A 16,044-nucleotide genomic window follows, 5' to 3' on the forward strand; every position below is an offset into this window, starting at 1 on the left:
TCTGGGACGTATTGACAATGAACGCGGCCTCATTTTAAAACAATGCGCATGTTTCTATCTCTTTCCAGTCCGGAGAAAAAAAATCGGAGGCCTTAGAACTTGAATGCACCTCGTAGTATCAGTGAGCATGCCGACTGTGAGTAGAATGGAAAGGGCGCTCGATCTATCGGAGTTTGACTGAGGGCAGATTATAATGACCTGGAGGCTCGGCATGAGCATTTCAGAAACTGCACAACTTGTCGGGTGTTCAAGGACTGCTGTGGTGAGTGTCTTCAGCACATGGCAAAACCAAGGTGAAACCACATCCAGACGTTGTTGGGTTGGGCGGCCACCCGTCATTACAGATGTCGGACATCACTGACTGGAAATACAGGACAGGCAGCAGATTATAGTGGAACTAACATCAGACTTGAATGCTGCACAGAGTACAAGTTTGTCTGAACATGCAGTGCACCAAACATTCCTAACTATGGGCCTCCACAGCTGACGGCCCGTGCACGTGCCAATGTTAACACCATGACATCGGCAACTATGACTGAAATGGGCACGTAACCATTGGCACTGGGCGTTGGCACAGGGGTAGAGCATTGCACAATCTGATGAATCCTGATACTTTCTTCATTGTGTCTATGGGAGGGTGCAAATCCGTCGTCGCTTCAAGGGAACAGCTCCTTGACACCTGTACTGTGGGACGGATACAAGCTGGTAGCAGCTCCTTTATGCTGTGGGGAACATTCACGTGGGTATCCATGGCTCCAGCGGAGTGCGTGCAAGGCACCGTGACAGTCAAAGAGAATCATACACTGTTTGGAGACCACATCCACCCCTTCATGACGATCATGTTTTCAGACAGCAATGGCATTTTTCAACAAGATAATGCACAATGTCACAAGGTGAGGAGTGTGATAGAGTGGTTCGAGGAACATAGTGGCAAGTTCCAATTGATATGCTGGCCCCCCAACTTGCCAGATCTGAAACCATCTAACACATCTGGGATGTGATTGAATGTGGTGTCAGAGCTCATCACGCTGGTGTAAATAAAACTTTTGTTACAGTCGCGAAAGATGGAATATTTCTCAATATTACATACGACACCTATGTGGTACTTAAATGAGATATTGTTATACAGTAAATTTTATATGAAATTTAGGTATCTTGCCCACATTTCTTTCTGAACATTGTGGTAACTAAAATCGACCATACGGAAAGTATACGCTATGGACTTTTACCTCTGCAAACTCTTCAAAATTTCGTGCAATGGTTTACCACATTTAATGCTGCATAATAACTGTGTTGAACATCGAAACAAAATTAAGTCATTTATCAGGGGAAGGTATCAGTCAAGAAGATGTGTAAAAATCAAATTTTTGGGCCAAATAGTTTTTGTGAAATCAAATGATAAGTGTGTCAAAGCAGTCGGAACACCATGTATCTGCACAGGCAAGCAGCGCAGTGACAAAATCGCGCACAGTGCGGAATGCAGGGAGCACGTCTTTGTAGCAGCGAAAGGGTTAATGCGGCGGTGGTGGCTTTACGTCTTGAACTGCGTGCTCCCCCCTAAACGTAAGTTTGCAAACTATACTATACTATGGCGCTGCTTCTCTTGGCGCGTGCGTCGTGTGCAACTGGCAACGCAGCAATCTCCCGTGTCTGGGCGGGCATGCGCGAGCCGCCAAGATGAAAGAATTGAACTATAACACTATCAGATATTGGTGTCTTGTTGGTATAAATATGCAATTGGGTTGTGATTGTAGTTCTACAAAATGTGCGGACAACGTAAGAACTCTGTTGCTAAAGAGTTGTATTGGTAGGCAAATTCCACTCTTCGTTGCCAATGAACAGCAGTTAGCATGGCTGTATGAATCGGACATCTGCTTCGCAGGCCTGTATGCAGTAACATTCACTGAATGGTCGTTAAGGAAACACTGTTGGTAGCCCTTTGGTCCACGTGGGCAGTCAGTTGTTCAACAGTTGCATGTCTGTCTGCCCGTACGTGCCTCCGCTGCTGTCTTTCACCTGTCATCTGTGGCCTGCCTCAACACCAGTTTTGGACAGGGGCATTTTGCCATCCATGCCATACTTTCACTGCAGCAGCACGCAAATAGTTTATAAAACTTAGCCATTTTGGAAATGCTTTCACTCTTGACCTGAAAGTCAATGACCATACCGTTTTGGATGTCCAATACATCACTCCATTTCTGCATTTCAACAATGACTGCATTGTTTTCTGCATCCCCCTGATCCACTTTATATACCCTCCATTGTTAGTGCGGCCACATGCCATCTGTGAACAGTTATTGCACACTGACATTTTAACAGATGGTGGTAACATTAATGTGACTGGACCATATATTTCCTTTAGTGTCACAGCGGTAAATCTTCAAACATCGAATCAAGTTTCTGCTGAGGCATTTTAAATAAAGAGTTGTTCTCGAAACTAATTTAAAAGTAAAAGGCACATTTGTTTCATAGCTGACAAAGAATTGGAGCAATAAATGTAATTTGATTGCAAACTCGTCTACGGTTCATAACACTTTTTATTTACAGATGAGAAATAAATGTCTTATCCATGTAATTGAATAATGTTTTGAATACTATTTGTCATTCACAAATAACAAACAAAATTATCTTCATTCATTGTTCATCATTTGTGTACATTTTGTCCAACCCTGATTGCAGCAAACTGTAACACACATGCACACACTGCAAATTCACAGCCTATGTGGGAGAGATTGCAAGCCAGTGATGTCCACTCACTTGGCTTTGGGATCCAAGTGGCCATGTAAATAAGTTCACCCAGCTTTCACGGAGCGAGACAGCTTTCTCTCTCTCTCTCTCTCTCTCTCTCTCTCTCTCTCTCTCTCTCTCTCTCTCTCTCTCTCTAACACACACACACACACACACACACCAGGGCGTATACACGGACAAGGAAAAAAAATTCCTGGATTTCCAGGTTAAAAATACACTTTCTCCAGGGTGAAAACTCGCTTTTTCTGTGTTAAATTTTCCCTTGTTAATCCTCTAAATAGTTATGGTTTTAGACACAGGTGTAGAATTTCCTGGCACTTTAGAAAACAAAACTCAGAGAAAAAGACACATTTTGGAAATATCTTTGATGTGCAGCAACATGTACGCTGCATATTTTCGTATAACGAAAGTATACATTGGAATTCCACCAAACACCGCATGTTACTTTCCGAATCATTGAAATCGAGATTGCGATGCGCTTCTGTAAGCCAGTTATAGCTCATTTCATGTGATTTCGCCAGCCGATGACAGCAGATATTCAGAGCATAGGGCACGTGATGTAGTCAGCCAACAGCAACACACTGTTAAGTACCACTAACACACAAACAGGGAAAGTTAATAGTTTAAATTAATACACATAGTGTTGTTACAAGAAAAGCAAAGCTTCCACATACAATGTTGGGCTCTAAGGTTAATAAGCTGCAAGAGAAGCTAAGCTTTCGCATATAATGTTGATCTTTTTTTGTGTGTGTTACACTTCAAGATATATCACACAAATGTGGCAGTAAAATTTTTAATAATGACAAATGTCTTATCTTCAGGGTTCAAAATTCTTCTAAATGGCTCGTCATCAAAGAGTTGATTTTTAAATGAGAGTCAAACACTCTGTGATTTAAGAAATTCATGGTAGATTCTCGCACATAGTTCAACTTACATAAAAGGATATTTACTTTGAAAGTAACGCTTTTCAAACAACCATTTGCAATATTTTCCCGCAACCTAATAGAAATAGGTTTGTTTCAGCAGTTGCAAGAGAGCGCAGATAATAGGTGACACCGAACTTGTGCAGCTACCATGACATAGGAAGCCCATATATACGTATGTGTAAAAATATTGAATGATCATACATTATGTCATAAAAGAAACAAGACATCAGAGGATACTCCAAGAGCATTCGAATTTCATGAACCATACTAAAGTGTGCACATTTAAATGGGACATTTGTATGTCCAGATTCCCAATGAAGTAGACCCTGACCTGATATTAAGCTTTTCAGTGTGGTTTTCGGGATGTAAATTTTCTTGAAGCACCAGTACTATATTATATCATGTTTGGTTCTTTATTATGGCATAATGCCTTTTGTGCTAGAAGATGAAAATGTGCCCTTGGAATGCAGCGAACAGTTGAAACTAGCCATTAGTGTGGAATTACACATTTCGTTTCAACTACATTGACTGCCTCTGTGGAACAGGTTAATAAAAGCCAAATTTCATTAGCAAACGGACAAAAATAACTTCATTGTTCTGAAGGCGATTAATGCTTGATTGTCAGAAATGTGGAAATAAAATAGAATATGAAACTAATGACATATTTTAGCCTTCCGTAATTATGTGAATGTATTTTAATTCACTTGATAGCTCCCGGATACAGATATCCATTTTGCTTTCATTTGACATGAGAGTAAACAAACAGAAAACAGCAAAATCACTAAATGTAAACACGGGTCACATGGAGACTACCCACTATAACTCAGACAATCCCGGATCTGCGATATTTGCGAACCGGGTAAATACTAAAAATTATCGAATTTTCAAAAATATGTTCATCTTGTAGTGCACATCTTTCTGAAAAGTCTGAAACATGAAGCGTGTATTCGAGGAAATGTACGACATGCATGCAAAAGTGTAGTGCCACACCTCTTCATAAAGCATTCTTCTATCGCACGTCACTGTATTTCGCTCTGTGGAATGGAAATGTGTATATTTTCTAATGGATGCCATCAAACTATGTTCTGGACAGTGGAAATTGAAACGTCCTGTGGTGCCTCTCCTGCTCCCAGTCGGCCAGTTTGGTAGTAGCAGCCTGCTCCTCTTTTTTTGAAAAAAATAAAAAAATAAAATAAAAAAACAACACCACCTCGATAGCAGATGGGATTATTTGTAAACAGGAGAACAAGAACTCTTCAGAAAATTTGCACTCTTTACTGCCTATTAGCTAATAACTTGCTGTTTTCTGTGAAATGAAATATAGAATACATAAAACCAATAAAGACAAGAGACAAGCAAGAAAGTACAAATTTCTTCAATCCTTAGCTTGTAGCATTTTTTCTCTCTAATCTTGCTACAGCATTACATGGCGTGCTTTCCTTTCTGTGAAAGATCGTCAAACGTTTTGCTACAAGAAAAATCGAAATATCATTATCTAATATTCAAAAAGCTGTTAACACAAATAGTACCCAAGACTGGTGTGGTTTCTCGAACTGATTACGTCTATTTTGTCACTGTCTGCTAGATAAAACAAAATAGGTCTTTCTAATACTGCAGCAATTTTGTAACACGCACCAAATAAACGAGACTGCTTTGGCACAAATGGACATTTTTATAATATGACAGAATATAATTCCCGAAGTACCAATATCAAATGCTTGTTAAGCCTGCTACAAGAAAAAAGCTTTATGTTAGGAAATAGTTTCACATTTCATTCATACACACCAGCTTCTCAAGAATGAGATCTAAAAACAGTATTAAGAAATTTTTATACAAATTTGGAATCATCTTATTCTTCCTCGTTCTAACAAACAATCTTGTCATCACCAATTCTGCAGCTATTCCTGTCATTGTCAAAATTTGTTCACCGATTAACTTCACCAAGCCTGCCAGAATCACAGGTTTACTTATCCCATGATTATTTTCCGGTTAGGCATTATTACGAGTTCGTACAACACATTTTCTGCGTTACTTACAGAACAGAACTTACGTGGCTGCTAGCCAGGGACTGTATAACTGGTCCTTACTAGTGTAGCAATCTGGCCAAAAGTTTTCTGTCATAAATACGTTTTCTTGGATACACTGAGAAGATAATACGTAATCTTTCTCACCTGTTATTCCTGTCAGTCGTTTATTTCCACTCTGGTAGTCTGAATCTATGGATTTCGCTAGTAATTATAACAATGCGGATCATTCACAAACCCAATCAACCACATAATCAAACAGTGATTGGCATTCATCCATTCGGCTTTACTCCGCTCAGCTCGTATAGCCCCGTCCCCTTGTGTCTCCGGAAAGTTCATTTCTAGATGTGACAAGGATTCTCCTAACAGAGACATCACGCACACTATACACGCATTCAAAAATAGATTAATGATTTATACCGAAATCAACTTAAAATGTATTCAAAAACCAACAGGGAAGTCTTTCAAAATCATATGAATAATCGACAGACAAACATGCGCTGAATGCTAGGCGCTTTGTGAAACAAGTGTTTTTTCCTCAAGAATATGAATTTGGCACCCCCTTTTCCCGCTAGCATCTAGCTGCTTGCTGCAACTGATTGCACAGCCAACAGCCACATTCCTGCTCAAACGAGACTCAACTGCACATGCACATGAGCCCGCTCATAACTGCTAAGACAAATCTAATGTAAACTGTTGTGACTTCACGTTCATCGGAGGCAACTTGTTGTTATGAAGCATTGTATAGTCTTCCTAAAGCCTTTGACACATTTTGCTGTTGGCAGATGCTTGCATGAGCAGTGTGTGTCGTTGTTGTATATGGCGCATTTCCTTTGCAATTTAAGTTATTTTCATTTTTTTCTTTCGTTTAGCTTTTATTGTTGAAGTATTATTCTGCAGTAGTGGGGTACAATAATATCCTTTGTTAGAGTATCGGTTCTTACCAGTCAAAATTACAAAAATGTAACTGAAGACTAAAACAATGAAAAATTCCCAGAATTCTAAAAAATTCCCAAGTTTTTCCCGGTTTTCTCCCAGATGAAAAAATTCCTGGGTTCTTCCCTGATCTCCCAGTTGTCCTGGGTCGCTGGGTCGTAGACACACACACACACACACACACACACACACACACACACACACACACACACACACACACACACACAAAAAAAGCAGTGTAAATAGCACGCATATATGGAACACATGTGCAATACTCTAGTCTGGAACTCTGCATTACAGTGACTGAAAAACAAAATCGATAAATATTTTTAGACCACACTGAAACTCTTCCCCTAGCTGTGTAAATAGAGATATTTTTGGTTCTACTTACGCCAAGTATTTTCCCAGTGCTATCTGTAGAGTTGTCAAGCATGGGTCACACAGCTATGAATGGCAATGAAAGGTCATAATCAAAATTCTGGAGATTTCATAATTATCGAATTGGATGGGCAAAGAAGAATAATGTTGATAAACACTTCAAATCAGAGAAGCACTCTGTTCACCAGTGGGAAAATACCGCTGATTCTCAAAATAAACCATCATCGGCTGGAAGCTTAAACACAGCCAAAAGAAGGAAACAAGGAGAGACCTTTGGGGGAGGGGGGGGGGGGGGGGGGAGCGAAATTTTTGCAAAAGCAAACATTAGAGTCAAAAAACTCCCAAATCACCACTTCTTTTTTAGAAAATAAGTAAACTTTGAGGCTTTGCATTTATGTTCTTAGCACAACAACCCTTTAAATTTATAAGTCTAATCATTTACAAACAAGCAAAAAGTTTGATGTTAACTTCATCAAAAACAGATGCCACATTTTCTAGTCCATCTCTGCTTGCAAAGTGACAGTTACAGATCATAAAATACTCTCAGGTATAAAACTTACTAGGCCTGTATTTCACATCTTCAGCTTCTTTTGACACACTAACTGATCTTTCACGTGAAGATGGGTGGACATCTGCAACACCTGTAGGTTTACAGCAAAATTAGGAACTCTGCAAAATATGTTGAAAGAAGTCTATCTAAATATGGACAGTACATACAGACTTACACAGTAAAATCAACACAAGAAACAAACAGCATAAGGAAAACACACACACACACACACACACACACACACACACACACACACACACACACACACAAGGAGGAAAAGGACGAGTGATTAAATCTAATGATACTGGGAGGGAACCAAACAAGGAAAGAGGGCACAAATGGATGGCAAGAGAGTGGAATGCTCGAGAGAATAGTTTGAAGGGTGGGAACGAGTGGGGGTTGGATGACACATGCCTAGCCAGGATGGGGAGGTGGGAATTGTGGTGATAGGAGTGGACGGGAAAAACTGGAGATGATACTGCAGTGACATAATACGGCAGGGGAGGGGAGGGGAGGGGGGCAGTTTCCGGGTATGTAGAGGTGGAAGGGGGGAAGAGGGAGGGGGCAGTAGATGTCTGCATCCGGCCTTTATGCTTGCTTGAAATGCTTGCAGCATACTGTTACACAAAAGTCCGGCAGATAGTAATATATTCATTTTGGATGCAGGGAGCACCTGCATTCGACTTCTGTCACGCTCATTCAATCACCCCATACTTGAATGGCCCAAATGTCCACTCTAAGTCTGCATGCAACACTGGAAGCAACTTGAGCTCGTACACAGCATGTGTATTCATCAGATTGTCGGATGTACATTAGGTGACATAATGGATTCCTGCCTGTAAGACAATTCTCTTTTGCTGAAGCGAAAGTTGAGACAGCAGGAAAGGTGAAAGTACTGGATAACTGGGATGTAGAAGAATTAATTATTAATCCAAAAAGTTTCTACAGTTGGTTGAGAATGACTCGAAACATAACGAGTAAGGGGCATACACTTAGTACGTCCAGCAGCTTTCAGAAAATGATATCTTCTCATGAGTGTCTGGAAAGTGAGTTAACATTTACTTTAACATTAAGTGACATCAACTGATATAAAATTTGGACATAGTTTTTAAATGTTACAATACATTTTTTCTGTTATTGACATGTTCTAGATGCTGCAAACTGACCATTATTACAAAAGTTGGTGGTTGCTTGGTTTTTCTGAGAAATTTTTAACTGTTTCCAAATTTGCTTTGCTGCATGACAGGGCGGCCCTGCCCTCCAAACCCCACAGTTCTCCATTCAACCACAGCTTGCTTCCTCCAAGCATTCATACTCTAATATACCATGTCCAAGCACGGAAAGCTCAAGAATGTATGAGAGAGAAAAATCCCCAACATGGACTTCTGCCAGAGACACTGGCATTGGGACAGGTTGTGCCAGCCAATTCTGTGGGAGGGCGTGCGTGAACTGAGAAAATGGAGTGGGGATACCAGGCCGGGAACTGGGGTCAAATGAATTTCATAAATGTTTAAGTTTTAAGCCTAATAATACCACTGGAGGCAAAGTCACTTTACACGGCTTAAATAACACATCCCCCGAAACTTGTGGCTTGGCTTGTGTGGCTAAATGACACAGATAGCCATAGAGTAGGTTCAACAACATTGGTGGGTAATTGGTGGAGCTTCTTAAAGATGATTAACATCTTTTCAGTAACTGTGGGAACAACAGTCTGGATGGTTCATTTAGCTGGCCTTTTAACATTAGCCAACATAGTCTTGCTACAATGGTCATGCAGCACAGCTGAATGTTAGATGTTCTGTGCGTCTCTGAATATCACATAATAACTGGGATCGAAAAGTTATGTATCAGGGGCTATAGACTAGTATCACTTCCAAGTAATACTATCATGGAAAATGTAGGAGTTGCAATGTGTGTAAAAGTTGGACACGAAGTCAACAATCACTGAAACAAATAGTTTTTTGTTGATCACAATCTACACGCTTGTGCTTACGAGTTCCTGCTGCAGAATACTTCTCTGACACTTTTAACAGCCTACAGATGTCCTCTATGGGAAATTTCAGTTATTTATGAGAAATCTAGATGCATTATTGAGCTACCTGTCAGATAAGAACAGTTAGCAGTTTGGGTAGATTTCAAAGTAGATTTTTTAAAAGATAGGGACAGGAAAAATGACCTATCATCAATATTTGGGTGTTTCAATTTAATTTCTGTAGTCAATTTTTCAACTCATATGCAGCATGATAGTAGGACACTGATTGATAACATTTTTGTATACAGTTTTCAGGCTGAAATAATTAATGTTTACCCAATTGTTAATGCTCTACCTCATGATGCACAATTAATGTAAATAAACAATATTGTACTTCACCACTCTGAGGCAGGTTCATACAATTATTAATGAGAATAGGATACATTGTTTTAAAAGAGGTGACATGAGATGATGAATATATAGAAAGAGATATTACTGTCAAATTCAATTTACATATGCAATATGCATCACTGGAACAGGGAATTTTTCCCACACGGGGTAAAATATGCAGCTGTTAAACCTCTTCATAAGAAAGGCAACAAGACAGACTTAAAGAATTATTGTTTAATTTCCTTACTGACAGATATTTCCAAAATACTCAAAAAAGTAATGTATTCAAGAGTAGTCTCACACTTGAGTAGAAACAGTTTACTTAGCATATCACAGTTTGGATTCAAGAAGAGTTGCTAAAATGAGAATGCTATTTACACCTTCACTCATCAAATAGTAAATGTCTCAAGTAATAAAATATTGCCAGTTGGCATTTTCTGTGAACTTTCCATAACATTTGATTGTGTAAATCATGTTACTCTCTTACAAAAACTCAAGTTTTATAGAACTGATGAGCATACACACAACTAGATTGAATCATACATAGAAAACAAAATGCAAAAAGTGTGCTGAATGATTCAAACATGTCGGAAGGGTAGAAAGTTTGAGCGACCGGGGAGAGATCACAATGGGAGACCCACAAAGTTCAATTTTGGGTCCACTCCCATTCCTCATATATGTGAATAATCTTCCACTTAACACCCAACAAACAGAATTGGTACTTTTTGCAGACAATACTAGTGTTATAATAATTCCCATCAGATAGAAAGCAACAGTAGAAATTGTAAGTGACATTTAACAAATAATTATAAGTGATTCTCAGAAAATGGAATCTTCCTAAATTTTGAGAAAAACACAGTATATTCAGTTTTGTTACAACATACAGAGTCATACCAACAATTGATGTAGCACCTGAGCAGAAGTCAGCGAATAGGGTAGAATGCTCCCATTTTTTGGGCGTATATTGATGAAAATTTTAACTGAAAGAAGTGTATTACTGAGCTTCTCAAACAATTAAGTTCATTTACGTTTTCTCTTCACACAATTGTCAAATGTCGAAACAAATTAATTAATTTCCTGACATATTTTGCATATTCCCATTCAATGTCTTATGGAATAATTTTCTGGGTAACTCAGCACTTAGAAACAAAGTACCGATTGCACAAAAGTGAGCAATAAGAATAATGTGTGGTGTTCCCAAACCAATGTCATGTAGGTACCACTTCAAGGAACTAGGTATTTTTAACTGTGCCATCCAATACATATACATTCACTAATGAGATTCATCATAAATAATCCATCACAATTTAATAAGAACAGTGATGTCCATACAGACAACACTGGAGGCAAAAATGATCTTTATTTCCCATTACTCAAGATGTCAGTGGTTCAGAAAGGAGGTCAACATTCAGCAACAAAAATTTATTATCATTTGTCCAATACCATAAAATGTCTGACAGGTAGCAAAGCAAGTTTCAAATCTAACCCAAAATAATCTCTCCTGGGGAACTCCTCATGTTCCACTGACAAATGTCTACACAAAAACTTAAAATAGATTTTGTGTGGTCCAGCCTTAAAAAACAACAAATTGAGAAAAATGCAGAAATGAGGAAAACATTAAAACCTAAATATGAGCAAAACCATGTGTAATTGGCATATATGATTAAAAATCTTAATGTTCAGCAATAAATTGTTTAAAATCTGTGTAAGTGAAGGAAATTAAACATGCAATACATTGTTTACACAATAATTTGTGGTAATAAATTTCATCAGCTCTTAAAAAATCATAGATATGTAACAGCAAATCAAAACTCGTCACGAAATTAACGCTGTTATCTGGGTACAAGGTAATCAAGCTATTTTTTGACATGCTACGAGAACAAATTACACATCAACATGCATGTTTTTGAGAGATATTTCCTTGGTCCTTACCCATAAAAAAAATAAAAATTGACCAACATTGGTAATTAAACCGAAAACTGTGAAGTACAGTGAAAGGCGTCAGACTGTAACATGTGGGGGTGTGCATTTTCCTACTGTAGCCAATGGCAGTGAAGCATACTCTGGTAATATATGAGTGCAGTGACCTCTAGTGTATTGCTTGTAAACTTTTCCTTATTCACTGTGCCACTCCATCTCTATCTTGTTATCCCCACTGATAGTGGTGCCCCAAGCAGGCAGCAAATGTTACTTCTGAACACGATGTCGCATGAGTGCATCATTGATTTGTAACATAGTTATTATAATAAGGAATGTACGTGGTGCCATAACAATCGATAGTAACTACAAAATTACACCACATCTGTGATTATTTAGTTTTGTAAGGACCCTCGGAGATCAGAAATGGTGCATTACAGGACGGTTTATATACTATTCTCTTGTAACATACAGACATTTACTGAATAATGCCATTTTCCTTTAACAACACCGAATTGCCAGTAACTACCAGAAGACCTGACCTTTTACAGAAAGACCTTGTATACCTACCCAACGAAGTACAGTTTTGTTCACTACATTTTCAGCCAAATCGGTGGAAAGAAGGAAACTTATATGGAATGTAATACTCACATTATTTGACATATCAAATAAGCCACCAGAACTGTAGCTTAAGGGGAAACCTAACAAACATGATGATAAATTGTCAAAAGTCATAAAACTGTTTCCCAACACAGGAGGAACCAATCTCACAATTGTTGCTAAACCTGAGCCACAACTTGTGAAAATCTTTAACACGTTCACTTTTGAAGCAAAAGTAATTACATATACAAAAACACTCACGTATTAAAAAGTCAAGTTAGGTGTAAGAACGGGAGAACTCCATAAAAAATTTTCAAGAATCAAGGAAAGTGCCTAAGACAATAACAACAGACAACAACAGAAATATATGCTTCCCATGCATGAAATGTGTTTACATTCTCTTGTTTTCAGTGGAATAACCTGCCAGTATACACGCACATACTCAAAAGTATTTCCTCATTAACGAGTTGCAACTTATGTCATTGTGTCAGCGGATTCGGCTATTTTTAGATGTATTTCACAATAATTTGTGTCTCTTGTTGACTTACTAATGCATAGAATACAAAAATGTAACTACTCCATTAATGAAGTAGAAAATAATTAGAAACAACCATTATCCTAACGATACATGTGACTGACTGCTTTCTCACCGCCTGGAGCGCTAGTATCACTCTAACTGTCAAACGGTAACAACTTTCACATCAGAGAATGTCGTGACCATCTACTATTTGTGTCTAGGTACAGCAAATCTCGTTGCTGATCAGTTGTGGTCGGCTGACTTCGGGTTTTATGGATCAGCAGCTCGTAGAACTTCGTGATGGTAGATAGTCAAGGCTTAAGTGGCCTTTAGGACAAGGAGCTTTTGATTCATTCCACGTGAAATTCAAAATTGTATGTTAATTACTGAAGATGTATCGAAGTTCCTAGGCTGCTTATGCAGTTTTTAGGACCTACAGTTTACAGTAATGAAGGACTTAACAAAATTTTCTCAACAGTATACCCCATAACTAGAAGCAAATGAAAGTTTTCTCCAAACTACAAGCAGTTTTTCACAAGGAAAGTGTTCCAGTTCTTATTACCTTAACTAAAACTATAAGTTTCAGATTACAGACTACATAAATAGATTGGTCTGAATCCTATGTTTATCACTGATGGCTGCACAAATGTCATGGACACATGTTTCTTTCATTAACCTGGAGCTGAATTTGACCTTTAAGTAACTTCTCTCGAGAAGTTAGTATACAACTACAGCAGTTTACAAGTAGCTTTGTATTTTTATGTAAAATTCCTTTCTGTAGGTTGAATCTGCCAATAACATAAAGCCTTGTAATTATATTTCAAAACCCTGGAGGTGCAGAAGTATTTACTGGTGTATTGCACTGGAGTGAAGAATCAAATTCAGTGGACAGTCTTTGTGATACAAGCTAGTTAGGTTAATGAGTCTATTACTATAGGATGGTCTATACATCATGGTCGCCACAAGTTTCCCCAAGTGAAACTCCCTGATATTTCCCTAATTTCCTGACAAGTTTTAGCATTTTTCCCTGACAAATTTTGAGATCGAGGGTAACTAACAGCGTAAGTTAACAAAAATATATAAGGACTTCTGTATTTCCAAAGGTGTGCGCAAAAATCTTAAGTACTAACATTGCAACATCTTTTGTAATGAACTATTTTCAGATGGAGAAAGCAAGGGAAATGGTATATCTGTTTCATTAAGACCACTGATATTATTTTATTTCAATACAGCGAAACTCACTTGGTGACAAAAATACGCATTTCGTTGGAGCCGCAAGACAGATTTAAAATACCTTCACTAGTTTCAGAAATAACCTTGGAAAAAAGTAGGCCTCTTGAAAGAAGCGTATAAGACAGGGAACAGTTGTCTAAACAAACACTATAGGTGACTGCCAGTAAAATGTTGATTCTACTATGTTCGTTATTGTGAGTTACTACCCACTGTGTTACGTCTATTATTTTACAGATATTGTATGGTTTTTCTTTCAAGAAATACACGAGTACATAGCATGCAAACTACCAGCAACTGGCACAATTTTCTTCTTCTTATTTTCCATACTTTCTAATATATAAACTACTTCTGAAGTGTCAGAATGTACTAGAATAAATAGAATGTCTATGAAATGCCACTCTGTACAATGTACTTGTGGTGAGACAGTCGCAATTCCTGAAATCCATCGCCCGTGGCCTCTGGCCTGTCCAGGAGCACTGCAGTCCTTAGTCCAGGGAAACCACAAAAATCCGATGCATTATGCGACATATGGACAGACCCGGACTGCGGGCAGATCGGTGAGACTAGATTCGATGGGCAGGGCCTGCACATTAATGGGAACCGAATGGCTTCAGATCAGCACGCCATATCCTTTATAGAGATATCTGTAGAAATGACCTGCAGTTTTGGGCTGTTATGGAAGTCCACTCATGCCACAGACACCATGTTAATGAAATGAGATCATGGTGATCACTCCATGCAACAGGTAAGTTGCGCAAATACTCTGAGAATCAGTAGGAATAAAAATAAGTAGCTGCTCACCGTAAAGATGATCGCTGAGCCGCAGACAGGCACATAGAAAAGACAATCACTCTCTAACAACTAAATTTTTGGTTATTGCCTTTGTCAGAAAACAACAGCACACACATATTCATACAATCACTCAGACACATCTTGTACACACATGACCGCCATCTCTGGCCGCTGCGTCAACCGTCTCTGAGACTCAGGTCCAAACAAACCACTCCTCATGCCTCCCTGCTTCTAATCAGCAGCTGCTAGGCTAGCGGCAAGAAGTGGTGGCAGCAGTGACTGCAAGCTGAGGGGAATGGCAGAAAGGGGAGAAGTAGTAAGAATGAGGGAGTAGGGAAGTCATGCGCGTACTAAGTTGCGCCCAACCAGTGACGATGCACGATATCTCAGTAAACAAACCATTATATCTACTGAGACAAAAACTAGATTTTTCTGCTCCCCCCACCCGATATTTCCCCAATTTCCCTGACATATTTGAAATTCCGATTTCTAGAACTTGTGGCAATCCTGTACATAGCTTTCTTAGAGTACGAAACATTTTAACATTTTGAAAATTGGGTGAACTGTCTTCATAGTGCCCTCAGTGGTAGTGACCTAGGAAATTTTCTTGGTAAAGATATTTCGCATAAATTGCTAGTAAGTTGCAAATTTTGTTGCAGAAATTCATGATTATTGATTATGAAGATTACTTTAGTACTGTACATCATTGTGAGCTTTTGAATAAAACTGCCATGGCATCTGATTGCCATTAGTGTTTTTGCTGATAAATAAAAAGCAAAGAAAATTTTCATTGCTAATGAAGACATGTTTCTTTGAGACAGGTTTTAAACTTATAAATGTCTCAGAAATGAGATGTTAAACTGTACATGCAGCAAATGAGACATTTAAGGCATTCCGTATCAGATTGTTCAAATACATATACAGTATTTTTATTTCATCAGTTCCGATTTTGATGTAATTTGGAATACATTACACATATATTTGGTATGAGAGGAGAAGAACGTCATGGCAACATCGTTCTTTCCATAATTTTCTGCATAAGCGAGTTTCAAATTCATTGG

General features: G+C 38.6%; 1 protein-coding gene across 1 annotated transcript in view; it reads right to left on the minus strand.

The window, feature by feature from the left end:
• Window positions 1-16,044, minus strand: part of LOC124555884 — a 242,730-nt gene that overhangs the window by 214,839 nt on the left and 11,847 nt on the right. Inside the window, exon 4 of the mRNA XM_047129945.1 lies at window positions 7,573-7,653. Coding sequence (XP_046985901.1) covers window positions 7,573-7,653 — 81 coding nt within the window. The remainder of the gene's footprint in view (window positions 1-7,572; window positions 7,654-16,044) is intronic.

Source organism: Schistocerca americana, chromosome X (assembly GCF_021461395.2).
Source record: "Schistocerca americana isolate TAMUIC-IGC-003095 chromosome X, iqSchAmer2.1, whole genome shotgun sequence".
Classification (NCBI taxonomy): domain Eukaryota; kingdom Metazoa; phylum Arthropoda; class Insecta; order Orthoptera; family Acrididae; genus Schistocerca; species Schistocerca americana.